Genomic DNA, 24,274 nt, shown 5'->3' with positions numbered 1-24,274 from the left:
GTATAATCAGTTATAACAAAAAGTAATGTATAATAGTAATTACCTCTGCAAAGGCACTGATGTTCAAGGTGCATTGTGTAACTTTTTGGTTTTCTCCATGGAAAAGTTATTGCTTTGTCTGGAATGTTTCACAGTATGGCATTAAACTTTTCTAGCTTCATGGAGACCAAACCAGATTTGGATTTGGTTATCTCTCTCATGACAAACAGCGTCTTTGAAAAATCCACTCTCTAGCAAACCAGGAACTAAACAAGTCTTTGGAGAAAAAAGAAAAGTATAGGAGCTAAAAGGAGGAGTGAGGCATTTTAAAGTCTTCAGTTGTAGACTTTGTGAGATAGGATTTGACTCGCCGCTCAGACAAAGACCAGCCCTAATCGCCTCATAAATTCAGGGCTTTATCTTTGAGCTGGATGAAATTGGGCTGATTTCTCTGAGCAAATACCACATATTTGATATAGAGCTTTTAGCTAGTCAAACACAGCCTATTCAAACAGCTGGGGAAGCAGTGTTTTCCTTAGCTGATATGCATAGTGCTTCATAATTTAACATAAATCGTGTTAATGAGTGAGTTATGACAGGAAACATATGTACATGATAGACAGAATTAAAATTAGAATTACCAGCCAAAATAGCAGTAAGTACCAGTATAATTAGCAGTCAAAGTACCATGGTAAGTACCACTGTAAGTAACTAGCCAAGTATCTACTAACTACCACCATAAGTAGTAAGTCCCTGACCTTATTTTAAGTAGCTACCATAATGGATACTTTGCAGCTGATGTCCTCAACATTCACTGGGGGTGTGATGCTCGCTGAAGGCACTGCACCATCTGAGGTTTGTTAGACTTTAAATCTGAATTTTAGTTTAACATAATCTGACCATAAAGAACTGATTTAGTTGGAACTACAACAGATGAGCTGATTTGTGTTGTTAAAGGAACAGTCCGGAATTTTGGACGTAGGACCTCATTTCCTTGTGAGCCACAGAGTTGGAGACGTGTGGAGACACTTTTTAAAATATTCCATCCAATCCTTTTATTTGCAGAGGTCGCTGGTGCTAGGCTAGCACATGTCAATGGTCATAGTTATCCTGTCACTAAAAACAGTCTTACCCACTTCACAAAACACCAAAACAATTATAACACCAGACTGTCAAGGTGAATGTCTGTGTTGATAGAATAATTTTAGAAGTAAAACCAACTTTGCATTTGAAGGATTTATGTCTTAGCAGCAGCAACAGCAGCGAGTTGTACTTCTAGATTGAAAGCCTGACAGCAGCGGACTGATATATTAGAAAATAGTTCCTCAACATGCAACAATTCATGCGATGCAAGGTTAGTTTTATTTCAAACTTTATTTTATCAACACAGACATTTACATCGACAGTCTGGCATTATAATAGATTTACATTGGATGTTTTGTGGAATGGGTAAGACTGTTTTTAGTGGCAGGATAACTATGGCCATTGACATGCACTAGCCTAGCACCAGCGACCTCTGCAAATACAAGGACTGGATTTAATATTTTAAAAAGTGTTTCCACACGTCTCCAACACTCTGGCTCACTAGGAAATGAGGTCCTATGTCCAAAATTTGGAAATGCCCCTTTAAACAAGTCCCTCTCAAACAACATTACTAAAGTAGGCTGAATAGGCATACATGAGTTTTTTCTGTAATTTATATTTTTACTTTTTTATTTTACATTTACAATTTTTTTCCTTTGCACATTACTTCATGATTGGTGTAAAACTGTAATTAATTAATTTATTTATTAATTTAATATATTCCACCAAATTATGCCAAAATTCTAGAATCACACTTTAACTAAGCTCACCAAGAACCAAAACGTATTATTTGGGTCACTGCAGTACCATTTGATGTACTTCTAACAACACATGAAAAGCCATGACGAAGAGGGGTGGGGCCTGGATCATAATAATACCAATGACAAAGCTGGAGCTATTCTAGTCTGAGTAAACACATGAACCATACTTCTACTGTCATATTCGCATCCCCCCCCACATACACACACACATGCGCGGTTGCTCTGTGTGACCTGGGAGACCTCCTGTTCTGCAAACACTCTATTGTAATTATGGCAGTGGCTGAAGCAGGTGGAATGTACCAGCCCATGTTGTCATAGGGCCTGGAGAGAGACAGCAGTGCAGAGCCAACAGACATGAGCTCACTGGCATTACAATGAGAGGGGGCGTGGCCACAGTGTCTGCGGGGTGGACCTGGTGTTGCCGTGGTGACTGCACACACACGACACATAGGGTTAGAGTGACACCACTGGGAAGTTGATATATATCTTTGTTATTATATTATATTGTGTTGTGTGAGCTACTGTCTCCAAATAATTTCCCTTGTGGGTCAATAAAGTGAATTAATAAAGTCTGAGTCTAGTAGCCTATTATAACTGTTATTGTTTTAAAAGCACAGTATGTCGCCTGATTATTGCTTTGCTAGGAAAGTTCCACAGTATGGAATTACAGTTGTTTTAAAAGTACCTTGAAAAACATGCATTCTTATTCTGGTGACACTGTTGTTTGTATCCCAAGAGAGAGACGGGTTTAATGCCATAGAGTGGGACATTTGTAGCCAGGCTGGCACCACCTGGTGCCTCCATTCAATTTCATTTCTCTCCAGCGACTAGGTCAGGAATCGGAATAGACTAGATGGTTTGAAAGAACCCTGGAAGTTGTAGGCCGCGGATCAGTCAATCAGCGAAGAGCTGAACCAACCCGAGTTGCGATAGTAAACTGCATACGCTATCCTCCTTTGGACTTGCTTTGTCAAATACAAACTTTGCATTTTTTATTACACCTTTAATTTGCAAGTTCATCTCACAGAAACAACGATTGTTGACAGACATGTTCACTCTCTGATTTGTTTGCTGTTGTGCCGACAATTATTTGGACACCACTGAGTGTTCCAACACATGACATACATCATGATCCAATAGCAGCGATTGGTTAAATAATCCTAATGCTGCGAGGACAGATGGTTTCCACCAAGTGAAACTGGCTGATGAATCAGGCTAGGACAAGAGTTACAATGCTTATTTTCCAATGTTTATTCATTTTATATTGTCTCATTATATATATATATATATATATATATTATATATATATATATATATATATAATATATATATATATATATATATATATATATATATATATATATTAGCTCATTTACCTCTATGTGCTTTCGGTCAACTTTTTAAAGTGCTTTCCAAGCAAATGTGGATTAGATAAGTTTAAATTTTATTTCATCCACACGTTTGAATAACCCTTTCTTATAATTCTAACTCTAACCCTAATTCTTAGTATGCCTACATTTTCTTAATTAAAGATTGGTAATCTGAAATTATCCAAATGATTATACTGAAGGTGTATGGAGTTTCAAAACACAGACATCACAAGGTGAAACAGTTTTGCTTGAGAGAAAAACTGGCATTTGAATATGCAGAGTCAACACTATAACCTAGAATAAAAACTGTGAAATATGGGTCCTTGAAATATTTTTTATAGTTTATTTATGGTAGAGAACACACTCTGACCTCTTTGTGTATATTGTGGTTTACCTGGCGTGGGTCACTGTACAGGTGCGCTCTGCATGTCTGGTCTAATTATGATGACATTGTGGGTGAGTGTTGGAGAATATTCAGCGAGCTTGTCTGGCATTCGCTATTGTACACAGAGGAGCAATTACCGGCCTATCAAATCATTTTACAGCTCTGCTCTGCTCTGCGTGCCTCTCTCAGCCATTAGTTAAACTTGGAAACCATAAATTAGACCTGTTTCCCATCATGCACTGCAATGTACGTGGTGACACACATTAAAGGTCCTATATTACGCAAAAATTGGGAGTCTTGTGAACTCTGAGCCATGTTAGAACATTGTTACTCTATTAAAACTATACCCAGAGTTGTGTTTTGTTTCATTCACGCATTTGAGTAACTCTTTATTATTAGCCAGTCTACATCTTCAAAGCTCAAAATGCTCTGTTCCAACTTGTGATGTCATGAAGTGGTAGTTTTCAAGTTAAGAGCTACCTTTTACCTTTACCCAGTCAGTGGAGGAATTAGCAATCTGGGGGCCCTAGGTGAACTTAAGTTTTGAGCCCATGCTATAATGCACTGTTTTTCAGTTGTTGTTTTTTTTTTTTTTTTTAAATATATCTATTGTCTGTTTTTCTCCATTGTTCTTGGAACTTGCACATCTCTATTTATCTATTTGAATTAGGGCAGATTGGAAACTTGTCTTATTAGGTCAGTCACCTACTGGATAACCAGAACTGAAAATAGTTTTATTTTTTTGCTATTACAATTACATTTTTGTTTAGATCCATTACATATGATTATTATTATTTTTCTTATGATTATTCTTTAAAAGTAAACCACTCTCATTTAATGTCATATTGAGAGAAAATCAACATTGATGGCACTTGGTTGGGGGCCCCTCCAGATTTGGGGGCCATGGCAGCTGCCTACTTTTGCCAAATGGTAGCTCCACCTCTGATTACAATAGAGATTGGCAATTTCCATGACTGAAATCACCCAAATGATTCTAGTAAAGGTGTAAGGAGTTTAAAAACACAGTGAAGCACTTCATGTATTACCATATGACATCACAAGGTGGAATAGAGTGTTTTCAGTTTGAGACTTCAGTCTAAACATGCAAGGTGTATTCATGTGTTAAACATGTGTGCATGAAACAAAACACAACTCCAAGTATGTGTGTGATGAGGAAACAACATTATAACATAGATCAGAAAACAGCGCAGTATGGGGCCTTTAAGAGTGCCAATTAAAACATATCTTAAATATTCTGATTGCTTTTCTATACCATGAAAAACTTTAAATAATTCTAAAACAAGAAATGAGATTGATATCTGTGGTAATCTGCAAAATGACATGAAAAGTTATCACGCATTGCAGTTAGGCCAAAAGTGAACCATTTTATTACATTAAAATGCTCCATACAAACAATGCATACACACTAGATTCATATTGCTTCAGACATTAATTTTCTTTTTCTGCTCGACTCCCAGTTAAACAACTCTGTAACAAAATGTAAGTACAACAATTATGAAAATATAACTCTCTAAACAGGTAAAGTCAGCTCTGACAATACAAAGGATACAATAGAAACATTCAACTATGACCTGCAAACATTTAAGTTATGAAAAGTCATTCAAGTTACGGAAACATACAATAATACTGGCTTCCATATGGTCACATTCAAATTATACTCTTAAAACTGGCATTCCGATATTATAGAAGAAGGACTCTTTTAAATACTTGTTAGCAAAGATAGCACATTTCTCTATCATCAACAGAATCACAGTTAAACACTAACAATTTGGTAACAATATCTTTACAGTACAAGCTTCAAAAACAAATATTCTCAACTTTGGCAATTACAAGAGAATTTTTTTTTTTTCTCAAATTGACAAAAAAAACGAAATATTTTAAAGCTTAGTGCTGCTACCCAGTTTGACACTACCCAAGGGCCGTAATTTTGTAAACTATTAAACATACAAAAGATGGAATAGCCCTTTAAAAGTATACGAAAAATGTGAAAACGGTGCCATGTGGTTTTTTAATCATGCCTGGCGTTTTATCTAGGGATGCACAGATACCAATACTGTTTTCAATATCGTGCCGATCCAGGACAATTTGCGGTATCAGGAAGTGGTTCCATGATATCAGTTTAGTCGATATCCTGGTTACGCTCATATCAGTCATATCAGTCAGTAAATGACTGATATAAGCCCAGGAATTCTCATGATGTTTGAACTTTAAAGGTGCACTGTGTAACTTTCCGAGTGAAGGGTCCATCACCATGGAGACGTTATTGCCTTGCCTGGAATTTTTCACAGTATGATATTAAACTTGCATGGAGACGAGCACCATGCCAATTTACAGGTCCGATTTGTGGAGAGGCCCCGCTTACAGTACCATGCATATTTTTTATTTATTTATTTTTATTGTAAAAAAAACACCTATAATTAAATAATATGCAAGTTTAATGCCATACTGTGGTAAATTCCAAGGAAAGCAATCTCCCTAGCATATCTCCATGGACACAACGAGGTGCTGGACTTGTACCACAAAAGGTACATAGTGCACCTTTCGTCCATCAGTAGTTACTGTACTTGCAGGAAACGTAACAGTTACATAATTCCTGGGTTTCAGATGTCATCATAGTATTCTATAGTACAATATTAATGAATACAGATGGGGGATAGTTAAAATCTATATTATTTAAGTGTTAAAATGCCAAATGATGTTGTAATACAGTGAGTTCTTGGGTTTAGGCAATAATAGAAAATACCAGGTTCAACATTTGTGAATTTACTTTTTGGATATTTCATGGCATACAATGTAATCAATATGGAAATCTGGCTCTTGCCCCTATTTGGGAGTATCATGAGATGACATTATCACGTTCTAGAATTTGAAAACTACCAATTAGATAAATTTTGTGATAAGTTAACTGTATTTTTTGAGAAAAAAAAGCAATTTTCAAATCCTACATTGGTATCGGTTAATATTGGCAAATTCTTAAAGACAAAGTATCGATATCGGTTTCAGAACAGAAAAACCTGGAAAGGCGCATCCCTAATTTTATCTGAGCAAAAATAAACCTTTGGGTTTGAAACAGACATGCTAACAAATGCTATCACGGTACCTGCAAAAACCTTCACATTATTTAGATTGTCAGAAGACATTCTAAACCAGTTTCAAATGATGTCATGCTCAATTTTTTTTATTTATTTTTTTACAAACTTGGTAACTTGCAAGTACCTGGATGCCCTGTACTCTTTGTGTAAAAGGCAAGTCCAATGCCTGTTAAGGATACTTCTAGGCCACTTAAAACGATATATATAGTACTTTGTTCTATTAATAACTGTAAATCTTTTTTTCTCTTAAACTACACGTAAAGTGCTTACTGTCTAAATCTCTCTATATATTCACATATTTTCGAAATAGAATAAAATTCATTATATCTAAAGCAACATCTTTAAGGCGAGGATGTATATGGTGCTATGCTACACTGTATGCTCATAGTGGTTTCCCCTCAAAATAAATAAATAAATTAATAAAAATAAATAAATGGCACAGACCTCAATGAAACTGCAGGTAATTTGACACTAAGGTAGACAAAGAGATGTTCATCATTTTGAATTTCACAACGTAATGCCGTATACAAGGTGCTATATTACGCAAAATTTATTCTTGTGAGCTTTAAACTATGTTAGAATGCCGTTACCTCATCAAAAACATACCTGGAGTTGTGTTTTGTTTCAATCACACATGTTTGAGTAATCCTTTATTATTATGTCTATGTCTACGTACATCTCCATAGCTCAAAATTATCTGTTCTACCTTGTGATGTCATGTAAGGGTAGTTAAACAGCTATCTTTTCTTCAGTAAAGATTGGCAATTCCAGAACTGAAATCATCCAAATGATTGTAGTGACGATGCATGGAGGAGCACGACCTGCATTACAACATGACACAGCTAAATACGTGGGGTTTGTGTGATAAAAGTGTGAATGAAGCAAAACACAACTTCAGGTATGTTTTTGATGAGGAAACATTATAACATAGATCAGAAAATAGCGTAATATGGACCCTTTAAATTGTTCACTGGATTAATGCAAATATGCAACTGTGTGTGTTACTCTTGAGTCTACAAATTCCCTGCATTTTGACTCACTCTTGTCTGCACATATAGAGAAATATTTGAAATTTCCAGGCACTCACTTTGATTGCATTAAGCACAACAGAACATTTTTATAAGTAGTTGCACAAATTGCAGCAGCCAAAAGAGATATGTACATATGTTCATAGGTCTTTTTTGTACAGTACCGACTGATGTGGATTTGAATGTAACTATGGCTTAAAAGTGCATTGTGTAACTTTTCTGGTGGAAGGTCTGTCAAATGCTTTTCTCTGTAGAGATGTTATTGCTTTGTCTGGAATGTTTCACAGTATGGCATTCTGTCTTTATGACCAAACTAGACCAAGTTACAGATCAGATCTATGGAATGGCGACCCCGCTCACAGTCAGAATGCCTGTTTTTCAAGGTATTTTTGAGCAATAAAAACACCTGTAATTGAGTAACTGTAAGTTTGAGCTGTTTAATGTCATACTGTGGAACATTCCAGGCAGCGCAACGACATATCCATAGAAACAGGCAGGTGACAGACCCCTAACCAAAAAGTTACACAGTGCGCCTTTAACGTGGACAAATACATACAATGAAATAACAGGCTACAGTCACATCGGCCCACAGAGTTTAAGATACAGTTTGTTCATTTCAGCGCAAGCAAGCAGATTTTTTATGTATTTATTTATTTATTTTTTGCAATATTGGGTCATTTTTTTCAGTTTCAGACATCTAACCAACGGACTAAAAGCTCATTTATACTCTACATTCTAAATGCATACAGATACGCATAGAGACTTCTGTCCATCATATTTGATGTTCTATTTATAATCTGGTCCTGGCTCCTCAGAACATGTGGAATCTTAGCTACGAAACTGTTCACCACTGTGGACAGTAATGAACACAGCTCAACAGCAGAGTTTTAAAAAAAGTGACTGCAACCAGCTGCAAAACAAATAAATGCTTCCCTCACCTCATTTTTCTTGGCTCTTTTCCAACAGATGTGATCTAAAAACTGCTGCGGGTGCCTCCATATTTGTTTATTTGTTTCTCTATTTTGTCCTTTTGGTCAGTTCAATGACTTTTAGTGCACTCTGGTGGCTTTTTAACAGAATGCAGCCTTTACATTGAAAACGTTTGTATAAATGCAGTGACAGTTACTTCACTTGGAACACACGTATCTGTTTACATACAAAAGTGGAGCATAAATGAGGATTAAGTGGGCCAATGTGAAATAACCTGAAAACTATGGAATGCTTAAAAGAATTAATGGCAGCTTTAAATAATACTTTTGTTCTTCAAATGCAAAAAGGACACATTATGGCAAACTAAGCCGGCACAAAATTTACATTTTTTCTTCTTTACAAGACACAGCTTTTTTCTAACAGTCTTCATGTGTAAAACTGTATTGTAGGTTGGAAGTAATACTAGTAATAGGTTGAGTGCAGCGCTAAATTGGTCAGCCCATAAATTACCCAAAGGGCTGACATCTGCAGCTGATTCACGTGGCTGTAAACAAGAAACAACTGCACCCCAGAGATTCGGACTTAGACCCCGCCCATTTCCTGGTTTTCCACCAATCACTGCAGCAGTTCAGTCTTTTTCGTTGGCGTGGTGGACTCCCCCTCCCCAGAGTCTGATACGTTAATGGGACTGTCCCTCGAGAAGACCTCAGTCGACTCCCTCCATGTACAGTCCGCTACCGTCTTAAAGGAATGGTTACCGCATTTTGGTCGCACCTTTTGTGAAGCATTATTGACAATCTGTCGACTATTCGAAGTGGCGATTTTGATTTTCAGGGCAGCATCCACACGATCCACAACAGTGTATGTGCCAATGCTACCGTCTTCAAAGCCAATAATGATGTTTAATGCCCGCTGGGAGAGTGACAAGTATGTGGGTGTCTTGTATAGTGAACATGTGCCAATGCTTTTACCATCCGCGAGGCGCATCACGATCAAATTAGAGACAACCCCAGCTTCATCGTCCTCCTCACAGTTACGGAAACACACGTAGACTAAATAGCGCCCATCTCGTGACAATTTCTGCCTCCAGATTAACCCAGCCGCATGGACAAGTCTTAGTTTACCACTATGGAGATCGAGAACGTTAATATTTTCGTCACCCTTTGAGACGATGCCAAGTTTGCCATTTGGTGAGATTTGGAAGTCTTCGAGATTTTTGAGAAAATTGGCCGGCAGCTGCACCCGCCTACAAATGGACTCATCGGCAACGCTCCAGATAAAAACAGTTTCGGTAGAAGTTATGAATACCACGCAGTCTGGGCAGTCTGGAATGAGTTTGAAGTTGACAATGGTGATCCCGTCATCGCATATGAACTTCTTGGATACACTCCCTGACCACAAGCTGACCGCAAGTAGTTTGTTTTTCGAAGTGCCTACCAGAAAAGTGTTAGCTGTCGTGATTAATGCATTTTGAAGAGTTACTAAAATGTTGCAAACTTTGTGCCCAGTAGCAAGCCTCCAAACTCTTGAGGCATTTTGCTCACAAAGAGAAACCACAAACTGATCGTTGTGGGTGATGAGAAGCTGTGATATTCTCTGTCCATTTATGCGAAATATGTTCTCTCCGGTGGTGGTTTGCCAGATGTATTGGCTGGACTTGTCGTCTGATGAGACCATGAGATCCCCTGAGGAGGTGAGGACACAGTTTTCCACTATGCCCTCGTGCTTGAAGACTGTCTCGATGAAACCTGTGCTGAAGTTCCATTTGTGCACAGCCTCTGAGCCATCCATGGTAAAGACATAGTCCTCTCGTCCGGACAGCTGCAGAGACTGGATTTTCTTGCCCGTTTTGTCGATATTGGACATGGCTGTGATGATGTCGATGTCCCAAACTGACAGGACTCCACTGCTTGCGACTGAGAGCAGTAGATTGTGATGGGCAGATTTGATAAGTTTAACAATAGCGCCTGAGATTTCGATGAGGCTAGCCATGCACTGTCCGCTGTCCCTTCTCCACACAAATATGGAGGATGTGTTTTCCATGGACGCTACAATGCTCTGTCCGTTTTTTGAGAGCACCGCGGCAACAAAGCGCTCTGTTCGCTTGGCTTTAAACTTCTCCACCATCTTCCAAACCTTCGTGTCAAGAACTTCAATGCTTCTGTCTTTGCAAATAAGAATGGACTTCTGGTCTTCAGATAACTCGATGCCCACAACTTCACTGTCATCACCTCTGCAGTCGTAATCCTCCATTAGCCGTGGGTTTGTGATCTCTTTGGTGTTCCACACTGACAAACTACCCTCATTGTCTATCATTACCATTTGATTTAAGGTGTCTAAAACCAGAATGGACTTGACAAAGCCTCCAGAGAATTCAGATGTTATAGTGGCCAGCTTGTCCCCATTGCCCAGGTGAAAGATGGATGCAGTGTTCAGGTACTGTCCACAAAAGGCATACATTCCATCAGGCGAGCACTGGACACATGTGACCTCGTACCAGCAGTGGAACTGGTAGAGAGGCCAGCCATAAAGCAGGTCGATCACATTAACATCTTTACTGGCTTCCAACCAGGCCAGAGCATGGTGGGTGGATAAGGTAAAACCGTTGATGAAGGCCACACCCCCAGCCACACCACCATGCTTCGACCCTTTGATCTCCACCTCAGACAAAAGGCAGGACTTGTGATTATCATAGATTAGCAGCGTATTTTTGGTTGTGGCTACAACCAGGTACTTTTCATCAGTTGTTAGCCTGATTCCCAGTACAACAGATCGGGCTGTATCGATCTGTCTCAGCAGCTGTCTGCTCTCCACGTCCCATGTGCTAACAGACCCGTCTTCCAAGGCTACGAGGACTATGTTGGGGGCTAAAGTGGGCAGGATCTCCACTATCTGCATGTAGCTGGAGCAGAGAGGCAGCCGTTCTGGACTGTAGGTGACATCCATAGAGGAGTGTAGAGGCACAATGGAGCAGTACTTTGGACCATCTTTGTCACACTCCAGGAGGAGGTGTCTGAGCTTAGGCAGAGAGGTGACCACTGGGAGGAGCCTCTGCTGGAGCTCAGCAGACAGGGATGCAGGGTTCTTCAGCACCTTCACCTTAATCCCACGCAAAGTGGTGGCCAAGAACTTCAGCTCCTTTTCTTGGGAGTAGCTGTATGCTACGTCAATATCAGTTAAGGCCTTGTCAAACTGACCGATCTTAATCATTGTGTAGAGCCAGCTGAAGTTCATGATGACACCGAACATGAGATCATCTGTCCTTCCACTGCGAGTGAGATGGTAGACCAGCTCAGTCATCTTCCTGTGGTTCACAAAGAAGATGTCAGGCTCCAGTAAGTTGCACTGAAAGACCCAGGGCTGCTCTGGTGTCTGCCTGTCATATGAGTACTTATCAGAGGAGGCCTTCTCGTGGGACTGCTGATGATGAGGGTTTTTATGGTGGGAAATGTTCAGTGAAGTGAAGTGGTTGTTATCATAAGTAAAGATTTTCTTTCTGCCCCCAGACCAAGCCCCCAGAAAATACTCGGCCAAGAGACTGTGCATTTGGTGGACATCCTCCTCATTACTGAGATAGAGCTTCTGAGCGATGAGGTGCAGGTGCCTGTTGGCCCAGACCATTAGAGTGACATTTCGCACTTGTCTTTCCACCAGATATCCCTCCAGCTCCTCCTTCAGCTTTGCCACTAAGTCGTAAGAAATCCTCAATGGATTTTTGAGGTAAGTCGCCACGATGACATCCCCCAGCACTATGTTATCTAGGGACAGAATATCCTCCAGCTCAACCTCAGTTAACCCTGCTTTGGCCATAGTGATGTAGCCCAGTGCTCTAAAGACAAATCTCTGGCCCAGTTTGTTTTCCACAGAGTAGAAAAGCTGCTCGATGCTTTCATGCACTGTGGAGCAAAGGGAGCGGTCGTCCACGTCTTTGTGAGAGCGCCAGTGGACGACTTCTCTGTAGATAAGATTTACAAACATGGGTAAAGTACACTTGGCCAGAGCCTCATTGACATAAATCTGTTGTCCTGAGGTGACCTTTCTCTTGACCCTCAATAACTGCTGCTTTAAAGTTTGACTGCACACTTTACGATCTCTCTGCATCAGCTCGACATAGTTCCTGTCGTCATGGATCAGGTTTCTCAGCTTTTGTAGGATGCCATGTTTGTTCGGCAACGTTGAAACTACAATACGGACCGTCCTAGGCAAATGTATGGGGAGCCACCACAACTTCCTGGCTTCATCCGCGTCTGATAACTGCTCGAGGGAATCCAGCACTATAACCAATGGTCTGTGAAATGAGGATTCCCCGAGAAGGTTGATGAAGAGTTCTCTCATCTCCTGGATCTTGTTAGGCAAAAAGTGAATCAGGCAGCGGTAGTTTAGTGCGATCTGTTCACAAATGTTCTGCAGCAGAGGCCGAAGGTCTGTAGAGGCCTGTGAGGAGCCAATGAACCGGACAATCACCACTGGGTCGGTCTCGGGGCCCATCTCCTTCTGTAGCCATGAATACGCCTGAAAGCATAAAACAAAAAAGGAGGCACATATTAGTAATGCTAGTATTTGTAGTTACATGTAAAAGGACCAGTTTGCCTGATGAGCCAGTCCCTTTTGAATCCAAAAGGGACTGGAAATAAGTTGAAAGTTTAATGCTTCGATTGCTGATTCTGTAAAAATCTGCACTGTTTCTCAGCACTTAATGCAGAGTTTTCTCCTTTTTTATGTGTAAACAGCCATGTTTGTTTTATACACGAAGGGACCATAAGACTCTCTGATTGGTTAATCTGCCTGTCAATCACGCTCTCTGAAATCAGGGAGACAAGATACAGCTCCTGATCCACTCGTCTGTGTAAAGTTTTTTCAAAGCATGTGGTTCTGGCTGGACCAGTGAAACTTCCATGCAGACGTTAGGGTAGTTAATGTATTATAAGAAGTCTGTTTTTTCATTTTGAGGCTGTCCTTCAGTTAACCTCTCCAGCCACGCTAGTCCAGTCATTAAAACATTCAGTGGTAAAATTGTAATGTCCTCAAACATTCTTGGTATTATTAATAGATGAGAGATTATATAACAAATTATTAATTCAGACACAGCTGTTGCTTCTATCAAATTTCAGTCAAAATGTATTTAAATAATTTACTCATATGTAAATATGAACGTCATGAAGTCAAGAAATATAATCAGCCAGCTGAATATTATTTAAGCTTTTTTTTTTTAACTACCAAATTAAGACTTGAAGATTTCACCTTCAAATTCCTGTTGAATACCAAATCTGTAGGCATTTTACTGAGCGAGGTGAATACTTTAAGTTTACTTGTATTTTAGCCTTAATTTTAAGGGACAATGTACACAGGCATTAAAGCGTCCATATTATATCCTATTTTCTAATCTGTTATGTTGTTTCCTCATCACAAACATACAAGAAATTGTGTTTTATTTTATTCATACATTTTTAACACACAGATCCTGCATATTTAGGCTCTCTACTGAACTACAGCATTTTGATCTTTGGAGATGTAAACAGGCTAATAGCAAAGGATTACTCAAAAAACCAAACACAATTCTGGGTATGTTATTGAGAAGGTAACAACATTATAACATGGCTTAAAGCTCACAAGAGTCAGTTTTGTGTAATATAAGACCTTCAAGCATAAATAAATAATAGAAACGTTCCATAAGAGATTATAAGTAAATATTTTCCCTCTGCGGTCCTTGACTTTCTTTATGGATATGGATAATGCATATTTCACTTTTATGTAGAAGTGAATAGCTCCCAATAGACATGATGACTACATTGTATTGATATTATTGATGTTTTCAAGGGCTGGCATGCGCTCTAGAGTTTTGAATGGCATTATATTATAGTCAGCTGTCTGATCTGAATGTGATCAGGATGCATTTTCAGCTGTACTGTATTTATTTAATTGATCATTTACAATTATGCATGTGGAATTTCTTTGTGTGAGACTATTGAGTGTAGATCATCTTATACAATTAAAGCATTGTTTTGTTGTTTCAAAATGTCTTTCATATTACATAGTGAGTTACGATGGAATTCCAAACCATGTGCGAGTGTGAATGAATGAGGAAAAAACAAAAAAATGAAGCGTGCAATAGCAAAAACATGTATCACCATTTTTTAAATTTGATGAAAGTTTTTTTTTTCCCTTTTCTTCTTTTTGTTTCCATCTTCTACAAAGATTATCAGTGACAATAATGTATAGTGCATTTTATCAAGAAGGGATAATTTTCTGATAGCTCAAAAAAGACATCTAGCTTTAACAACTATGTACATTTAGCATATGTTTTTGGGAATAATTCTGCTTTATAGTTTGGTTTCAATATTATTGTTTATCATCTATATTTACTTCAGCAATATGTCGCACAAATGGCACTCATCTGTTTTTGCAACTGCATGTTTCAAATAACAAATAACAACAAACCAACTGAATAAATGCATACATAAATAAACCCATACATGAATATTAGATTACCTGTTTGGCGACTTCAGCGAGCAGCAGTGTTTTCCCAGTACAGGGCCCTCCATACAGCACCATGGGGGTCATCCTGCTCCCTTTAGAGGGCATCAGATACTCTTGTATGTAATCCAGGGTTTCACTTGGGTACTCGTACAGTTCAGCGTAGGTCTTACATAGCGAAAGGTGCTGGAGAATCTCATCGTAAACCGAATCTGTTTCTGTATCAAAGTTTTGTTGGACCGTGGCTTGTATTATATCCACCATATCTTCATAAAACTGTTTACAGAGACCTTCTACGTAATGGCTCTCAACTTCTTGCGAGTATCCTAACTTCATATCGCAATGTGTGACCGAGGAGTACACGCGGAGGTTGGAGGCAGCTACCACGGTGGGGATGAACTCGTCTCGTACTTTCAGAAGGCGCTCGTAGGCTTCCTGGTTACGCATGACCCGGTCGCTACTGACGACGATGTCCATGTACTTGGCCATCTCCGGGAGCTTGGCGAATCGATCGAAGTTGGAGATCTTTCGGATGTAGCAGACACATTTCCTGAGAAAGGCAGGGGTTTGTTTTCCCAACGCAAAGTCGAGTTCATCCTCCAGAGCTGAAAAAAGAGAGACAAGCCCGTTATATAAATTTTCTTCCATTGTTTTTATTGATTTTATTTGTTTTGTTTGAAGCTTTAAGACACTACACAGTGACGGAAGTGAACAAAACTAACACTGACAAAGAACATAAGTAAATAAATATAGTCAGATACCTGCATTTGTGTACACATATATATGATCTATGGGGCTGTCAGTAAATCAATACCCACATGACCATCAATACAAAAAACAGCATCAAAAATATAGATATGATATTAGTTTTCACAATGCATGGAAATTTCAATCAATATGTGTTAGAATGTTTTTGTTATAATTATCATTTATTGCTTGTGGGCGGATATACATTATTTGAGTGAATATTTTGTGAATATTTTGAAGTTTAAGGTCCTATATTACTCAAAAACGACTCTTGTGAAATTTAAGCCATATTATAATGTTGCTACCTCATCAGAAACATAAGTGGAGTTGTGTTTTGTTCCATTCACACATGTTTAAGTAACTCTTTATTATAAGTTTGTCTACATCTCCAAAGTTCAAAATGCTCTGTTCCACCTTGTGATGTCATATGATGAAGACAACAGCTTCTTTTACCTTTAGTTCAGTAGAGTTTGGCATTTTCAGGGCTGAAATCCTCCAAATGATTCTTGTTAATGTGTATGAAGTTTAAAAACACAGTGGAGCACTTTCTGTATCCCCACATGACATCACAAGGTGGAACAGAGTGTTTTTCTGTTTGAAAGAAGAACTTTTTCTGTTTGAGAGCGGAAACTTTTATGAGGAAACATTATAACATGGATCAGAAAATAGCGTAATATGGGCTCTTTAAGTACCAGTTTGACTACAAAGGAAGTGGCCAGCAGTCATCTAAACTACAAAAAATAACTGATTTCTTTCAGATAAAAAATTTGAATCACTGTTTCAACACTGTTTCTCGAATACAACAGCTGTCGATGGATCCTAACCTAATCTTGGCATTACAAAATTAACTCAAGGGTTCTAATTTACATTTAAGTCCTGATCTAAGGCTGTGATTAAAGCCACTGCTGCTGCCTATAGATAACCATCAAAAGACTGACGGAAATCTTGCCGCTGAAGTGCCTTTTAGCCTGCGATTAGCCCGATTTCTCTCAAGCCTTGTTTAAAAGCCCAAACAAAATTGATAAAATCTTATAATCCAGCGTCACTGAGCCGTATCACGGGCTCCCCCACAAAGAAACAGCTGACTGACCCTCCTCCAGCCTCTCCTGTGTAGTCCGGTGCACATGGCAACGCAATAATTACCAGAGAGAGAGAAAGAGAGAGAGAGGAGGAGAAAGCAGGAAAGTTGGGATTTCTAAAAGAACTGGTAGATTTTTCTTTTCTATATTTTCTTTTGCTTTTCTACTTTCAGAAGAATGCTTTGAGTCCAGAGCGCATAATTATAGAGCTTTAAACAAGAGAAGTGTTTACAGTTTGAATCAAATTATAAAACTTTAACTGCAATTACTGTAGGCACTATGGGAAAAGACTGCTTTATTTGGATCAAAGACTACTTCCAAAAGAGACCACTGTACTGTTTTTGTTATATAAAAAGCATTGCACGAAAAAATAACAATCGAAAACCTTTAACAGCAAGGTTGCAAAGATCTTCCTTGACAAAAATCGATAGAGTGGGTTCATTCTCATCAAAGAGTCTTAACTTTTTCAGCATTTTAAAGGTGCCTATCTCCAGGGAAATTATATTGTTTTGCCTAGTATTATTTTGCCTCAAAGTATGGCCTTAAACTTCTCTATCTGTATAGAGATAAGCGGCTAACTCTAGTTTCTTTACACCATAACAGTCTATTTGTGTTTTATTCATAATCAGAGACCATCAGCGCTTTTATCTGCTTCGTTCAGTTCGTATTATGTCATGGTAAAAACTTGTTGTTTTTCCAATTCTCGCAACTTTTCATGGTGCACTGTGGGAAATTTTGAATGCACTATTTTTTCACTCACTGGACATTTGGACACAACTAAAATGACACGATCGTAAATAGTCACGCGGGGAATAGTGTGAATATTCAGACACAGCCATAAAGAACACTGATTAACTGTTGCCGAGCTACCTGTGAGGTTATACAGAACTAAAGCATGGCAGTTAGCATTAGAATTCTCACTGACCATCATATAACCATAGACAATGTATAAAGAAGTGGACTAAGGGAGTGTGACGTCACCCAAAGCTCCAGCCAAATGAAGCGCACGAGGTTAACAGTTAATTTAGAAACAGCTCCATATTAGACAAAATCGAAGATAAAAACACCAGGATCATGTAGAGCGGGATAATACGAAAATTTTAAAACCAAAATGATGAGGCTCACTGCAGCAGTTACAGAGAGGTGTGACAATTCTTCAATGTAAAGTCAATTGGAACAAGAGTCGATGGAGCTGGAAGCGCCCCCATGCTCATTTCCTATTTAGATGCCCATTTATATATAGAGTCTATGGGTCTAAAAAAGTATGCACTCGCTGACTGCCCTCAAACAGATGATGGTGGAGACATTACAGGAGCAGACACTGACCTGAGCAGAGGAATTTCTTGGCCTGGAGGCTCTTCATGGTCCCTTTCTCCTGGAGCTGGAGCACGGCCGTCCTGAAGATGCGCTTGATCTCCTCTGACACACTCCTCCAGGCCTTGTCGTTCTTGCTTTTGGTCACACTGCTTGATTCCATCTAACAGGAGCAGGAACAGGAAGAGTCTCAATCTACATGTCAGGCACACGCTCCATCTTATACACACTTAACACTGGTCAGCTGAACATGTTTTGTTTTTGTTTTTGTTTTCTAGTTTGAACAGGTCAGTCTTCAAAATAATAAAAAGTACAACCTACATATTAATTATGTATTATTTATTATATGGTCCTGATATTTAATTTTAATTTAGTACAAACTCATCCACAACATTGATTTGCTACATACTCTTTGGGCTTAAGTGTTCAAATACAGATTTAATGCATGTTCTTTAGGCAAATGGTCAGCCCAAACTAAATACTGGACTCTGCTGAAGATTGAAGGCCAATATGCTAAAAAGTGCAGATACAGTTTCTCTTAGCACAAGTTCATAGAAATCCACAGCCTAAAATATTCAAGCAACACAGCATGACTTTCTGTAGGAAGTTAAAACCAAACTTTGAATAATTCTCTGTGGAGACTGGCCACGTCTCTGTAGATAAGATCGATCCCGATAAAGACATTATACACTTGAAATGACGCAAACCAGAGGTGGGACCAAGTCGTTGTTTTGCAAGTCTCAAGTCTTTGACCTCAAGTCCGAGTCAAGTCCCAATTTAAATACAGGCAAGTCCAAATCAAGTCTCGAGTCACTGGCTCATAAGTCCAAGTCAAGTCCAAACCGTCTGCTTCGAGCTTCAAGTCATTTCAAGTCTTTAAACCAAAGTACCAAATATATCTTAGATTTTTGCAATTTTATAGCTTAAAATAAATTGTACTTAAGGAAGTCATGGTATATTTAAATATGAGTATTTACAGAGTATATAAGAGTTGTAGAAATGCATTTTTTTTTTTCCTTTTTAAATGTTTTGACAAGATCTTAGTGTGAATCATTTCATCAGAATAGAAAGAATTAAGATTTTAAAGTGCTTAACATCAGTTATTTTGTTGTGTAGTCTGCACTGAAATGAAAGGATTGTGCTCTATCTAGTTCCTTGTTCCAGTTTTGCTGTATTGTACTGTATATGTGTAATACATTTGAGTATCACAGTACTTCACTTCCATCCAAAGTACCAAACAGAAGTGGGAGGGACATGTTCCAGTTTGTTCCTGTAAGATTCAGCTCCGCATTTATCAACTGAAAACCAAGTCGAGTCCCAAGTCTTAGTCCATTTTATCAAGTCAATTCTCAAGTCCTAAAAATAGAGACTCAAGTCTGACTCGAGTCAAAGTCACGATTTGCAAGTCCCCACCCCTGACGCAAACCACCAAACTGAAAACACTATCGATCCTTTGCAGTAACGTTATGGTGGGTGTGTTTTACATGTAGCACATCTCTATGGTGGAGTGTTCAGCAGTTACCATGGAGACACAATTAGCAAACACTGTCAAAAGATTTAAAGATTTTGTGCGTTTTATTCTACTTAAATTGGTTCTTTCTGGTCAGATTGCGTTAAAACAAAACTCAGATAAAAGTCTAACTTGAGATACAGTGCTTCAAACAGAGCAGTGCCTACGATTAGCATCAAATCCCCAGGGAACATCGATGACATCAAGGATCAAAACACTTGAAATGACACAAACCACCAAACTGAGAGCATAATACTTACAGAGTTCTGGTAGTTCTTGAGCAATTGGGCTTTGGGTTTGAGGTAGTAAGCGGGTGGTACTGAGTTCTCGTCCCGGCAGTACCACTCCTCCAGTATGTGTGTGTCTAGCCCCGCCTCCACCGCCGCATCCAGGATCATCTCAAACTCGGCCGATTCCACCTCCCCGGGCACACGAATACTGCCATATTTCTCCCCCACCAGGCCCTGGGAGACACCAAGCCAGGAAGGACAAAGAAGGTTAGAGCAGAATCGTAATCTCCAAACAGTTTATAGGAGCTCCATTTCTTGGATCAGTGGTGCACGGTGAATGGTGAAGCCAACGGTGCTAAGAGGAGCTACTTATTTAAGGCAATTTCAAAGCCTACAGCAATAATAAAGCACGATACAAATTCAAGTGTGCGGACTATAATCTCAAGCACAGTACGGATTAAAAGGGGAAATATTGCATCTGTGTGTTATGTAATAAGACTTTAAGTAGCGGTGTTAAAAATACATGCAGGGAAAATGAAAACTGCTTGTTCAGGGACACACCATCTGCCTGTATTGTAATTTGAGTTGAACAGTTGTACGGTGTCTGAGGAGTGCCAAAATTAAGCCAAAGCAAAGCAAAGCAAAGAGTATTCACATAATTGAAAGATGAGACTGTTCCTCAGATTCTGCCAAGGCCATTAACCCAATTTTGGAAAAAGAGTTGAGGCTTAAATATGCAATTGAGGTATTATGCATGAAGGAGTAAACGGGCAAACAGATAATAGCATTTGAAGATGAAATGGAATATTGACAAAAATGAAAATCTTGGTCTCTAGATAAAATTTATAACAATGTCAAGGTTGTGGTTCAAGTATGGTACAAAAAATGAATTAACTGTAACCTTAAAACACAAGACTGCCTTATACCATTGTTTGAAAGATTACGATTTAGTTTTATACATATAGCTTGTTTTCTACTCAATTCTCAACATTTGCTCAAAAACGATACGGTACGATATTTTAGGCTGATATAATTATAAATGGGACACTTTTGTGCTTTTAAAATACCTTGACAAGATTTTGGTGAAAATTATTTCCGTCATAATCCCAAGAATTCAACTCAAAAACATATTTTTTCATGTTGTCTGCACTGAAATGAATCATGGGATATGTAGTTTCCGATGTTCATAAGCTGTTGCTACTGTAAAACCATGCATTTAAGCAGAGGAACTTGTAATTCGATATATTGTGACAATTCATGATAATATTGTGAGACTTCTGACGATACAATATCACGATATTTCGGTTACTGTTACATCCCTAGCATCCCGGTTTCATCATGGTACATGTATAGGTGGTATCCCGGTTTTAGTATCTCGAATAAGACAGTATACCGGTTATGAGAAACCAGGATACTGTAACTGGTTTATTCCGATAGTAACCGGGATACTGATGTGCATGTGTATGTACTCATTGACTCCTGTGAGCTTTAAATTGTTAGAATGTTGCTACCTCCTTAAAAACATACCTGGAGTCCACCTGTGTCAGTTCAATAGAGATGGGTAATTCTAGGGTTGAAATCATCCATATGATTCTAGTGAAAGTGTATAGAGTTTAAAAACACCGTGGAGCACTTTTTGTATTATCACATGGCACCAGAAGAGTTTTCAGTTTGGGAGAAGAATGAAACAAAACACAACTCCAGGTATGTTTTTGATAACAACACTGTAACATAGCTCAGAAAAAAGCATAATATGGAGCATTTAATGTTCACCACCACCTGTTTAGTTTATTTGTTTAATATTATGCAACCCAAAAAAATTCATTCCCAGTCAATATTGTTTTCAAAATTACAAATGTGTTGCTTTGAGCTCTCTATTGTCTTTAATTAACCACAGAAAAATCCAAGCAGCTTTTATCCTTCTGAGAACAGATGGCCCTATTTTAAATGACAGAAATTACCACATTAATTAACATGGCTTTATATCAAAACACACACACACACACACACACACTCACCGTAACATTAACATTTGTATTTCTTGTTTTATTACGACTCCAGCCATCGCCAACGCTGCGCATATCTGCCATCTTTGTGCGCAGGAAGCTCTCATCGCAGTAGTGCCATAATTACCCAGCGTCCAATGAAACGTGGTCTTTTCATAGCGCCATTATCTCCCACTCCACATTGGCATATACTGTAAGCCTGAATGAGCAGCCCCCAAGCTTTTTGATTGACAGACGATTTGTCATGGTCGGAAATGATTAGGGCTATTTCCTGACGCGTAATATCAGATCTATTCACAATGGCTACTCCACTGTACGAAACACTGTCTGATCTTTATTCTGTGGGTCATTTACGCGCTGCTAGAGGCCTGGGGAAGTGTGGACTTGGACGAAAAAAGGGGTAAGGGAATAGAATTGGCCTCTACATAAAATTTATAACAATCCAACAAAAATGTGCTAAAACATGCCTGCAGTGTCAAAGTTGTGGTTCAAGCTTCAAGGTTTGCGCTTTAAGCCATGTTATAATACTGTTTACTACTTAAAAAAAACATACTCAGAGTTGTATTTATTTCTTTCACACATTATTGTCATTAGTGTGTCTATATCTCCAAAGCTCAAACTGTTCTGTTCCATCTTGTGTAGTCATGAAAAGGTAGTTTTCAAGTTAACAGATACCTTTTACCTTTAGGCCCTGTTTACACGTACATGGGTGTTTTTTAAAAACTGAGCCATTTCCCTTCATTTGTACCTATTTTTTACATTCAAATGGTGAATTTGCCTTTGAAAACAAATCTTTCTAAAAACTCTGGCTAGAGTGGAGATTCTGGAAAACTATGGTTTGGCGTTTGCATGTAAAGTGAGATAAAAAGAGTTTTAGACAGCTGACACGCCAAAAGTGCGACCAATGTTTCCCTTTAGCTCTGATGATGATCTTGGAAGTATTCAGAGCAGCAGTTGCATTTGCACACACAGCTGATGTATCATATCAATGACCAGAGAAGAATGAGCTCGGAGGTCAGCAATTTTGTCACAACAGATCTGTGTAGAGGCGAGTCCACTCAGTAATGCACGTTTTTCAAGGTATTTTTGAGAAATACTTACAACTGTAATGAAATAAATGCTACAGGATTAAATCTAAGCCAGGTGTCACCCAGAGGCTTGGTTCCAGTTATGATGGCACCCAAGGGCATATTTATCCGGGTTGATGTTATTTTGGGAAACTGAGGGAGGGAAATATCCGTTTCTCAACATACCTGGCTATGTATAAACGTAGCCTTAGTTTAGTAGAGATTGGCAATTCCAGGGCTGAAATTATCCAAATGATTCTAGTCAAAGTGTATGGAGGTTAAAAACACACTGAAGCTGTATTACCACATGACATCACAGGGTGGAACAGAGTGTTTTCAGTCTGAGAGAAGCACTCAGCCTAAATATGCAGGTTTGTGCTTTAAATGTATGAATGAAACAAAACACAACTCCGGGTATGTTTGTGATGAGGAAACAACATTATGTGTAATACGCGCTCTTTGAAATATCGCAACAATATCGATATCACAGTTCTGAGCAGCCATATCGGATATTACAAAAATGTCCAATATCTTGCAGCCTTCATCGGTACGGTGCTAGCTAACAGTAATGACGTTTGGTAGCAGTTCCATGTTGGGTTCCTGGCTGCATTGGCATTGGCTGAAGCAGCAGATGCAGAGAACAAACCGAATGGGACGACGGCATGTGGCACGGTCAGCAAGAGCGGCCCACACGCAAAGCTACACATGTCCATGAAGTCTCCAAATCATCTGAGTTCATCTGGTTTATTCTGCAAGCGGGTTCCATAGACCAGTTTTAAAGATGAAAGAGTTGGTGCATGAAAAAACACTACCTTGTCTTAAAGAAGAAATATTATGATTTTATGAAATACCAAAACATGTATGTATGGTGTAGAATAATATAAGGAAATGATCCCTCTGTTAAATGGAGCCTGTCAGCAAATCCTTCGCATTACGGGTGCAGGTTTGTGAAGCGTTCCTCTGTGAAGTAGTTAGCACATACAAAAAGCAACCTGGGCACGTTCGTAGGCACATTTCCCCAAAAAATAAAAAAATAATCCAAGTAGTTCTCAGCCAACAACAGAACACGTAGCTTTATCAATGCAACACTTTCTTCATCATGCTGCGCTTGGACTGCAAACCAAAAACAAGATGGTGGACTCTGAGAGAAATTAGATGGAATTTATTGAACTTGTTTCGCCTTTTAAGGAGATTTCCT

At 38.8% G+C, this 24,274-nt stretch overlaps 1 protein-coding gene across 2 annotated transcripts in view; it reads right to left on the bottom strand.

The window, feature by feature from the left end:
* Positions 1–9,264: 9,264 nt before the first annotated feature.
* LOC110157672 (NACHT and WD repeat domain-containing protein 2) overlaps positions 9,265–24,274 on the bottom strand; it is a 71,566-nt gene continuing 56,556 nt past the window's right edge. For both annotated transcript variants that reach the window (XM_055156662.1, XM_020922026.2), the window contains 4 exons: positions 20,034–20,237; positions 18,276–18,426; positions 15,139–15,728; positions 9,265–13,161 (listed from right to left, as the gene is read on the bottom strand). In XM_055156662.1, the coding sequence (XP_055012637.1) occupies positions 9,265–13,161; positions 15,139–15,728; positions 18,276–18,426; positions 20,034–20,237 (4,842 nt within the window). The remainder of the gene's footprint in view (positions 13,162–15,138; positions 15,729–18,275; positions 18,427–20,033; positions 20,238–24,274) is intronic.

The sequence above is a fragment of the Boleophthalmus pectinirostris genome, unplaced genomic scaffold, assembly GCF_026225935.1.
Source record: "Boleophthalmus pectinirostris isolate CB_2022bp ecotype Guang Dong unplaced genomic scaffold, ASM2622593v1 HiC_scaffold_20, whole genome shotgun sequence".
NCBI classification, from domain to species: domain Eukaryota; kingdom Metazoa; phylum Chordata; class Actinopteri; order Gobiiformes; family Gobiidae; genus Boleophthalmus; species Boleophthalmus pectinirostris.
This window is presented reverse-complemented; position numbering and strand designations above follow the sequence as displayed.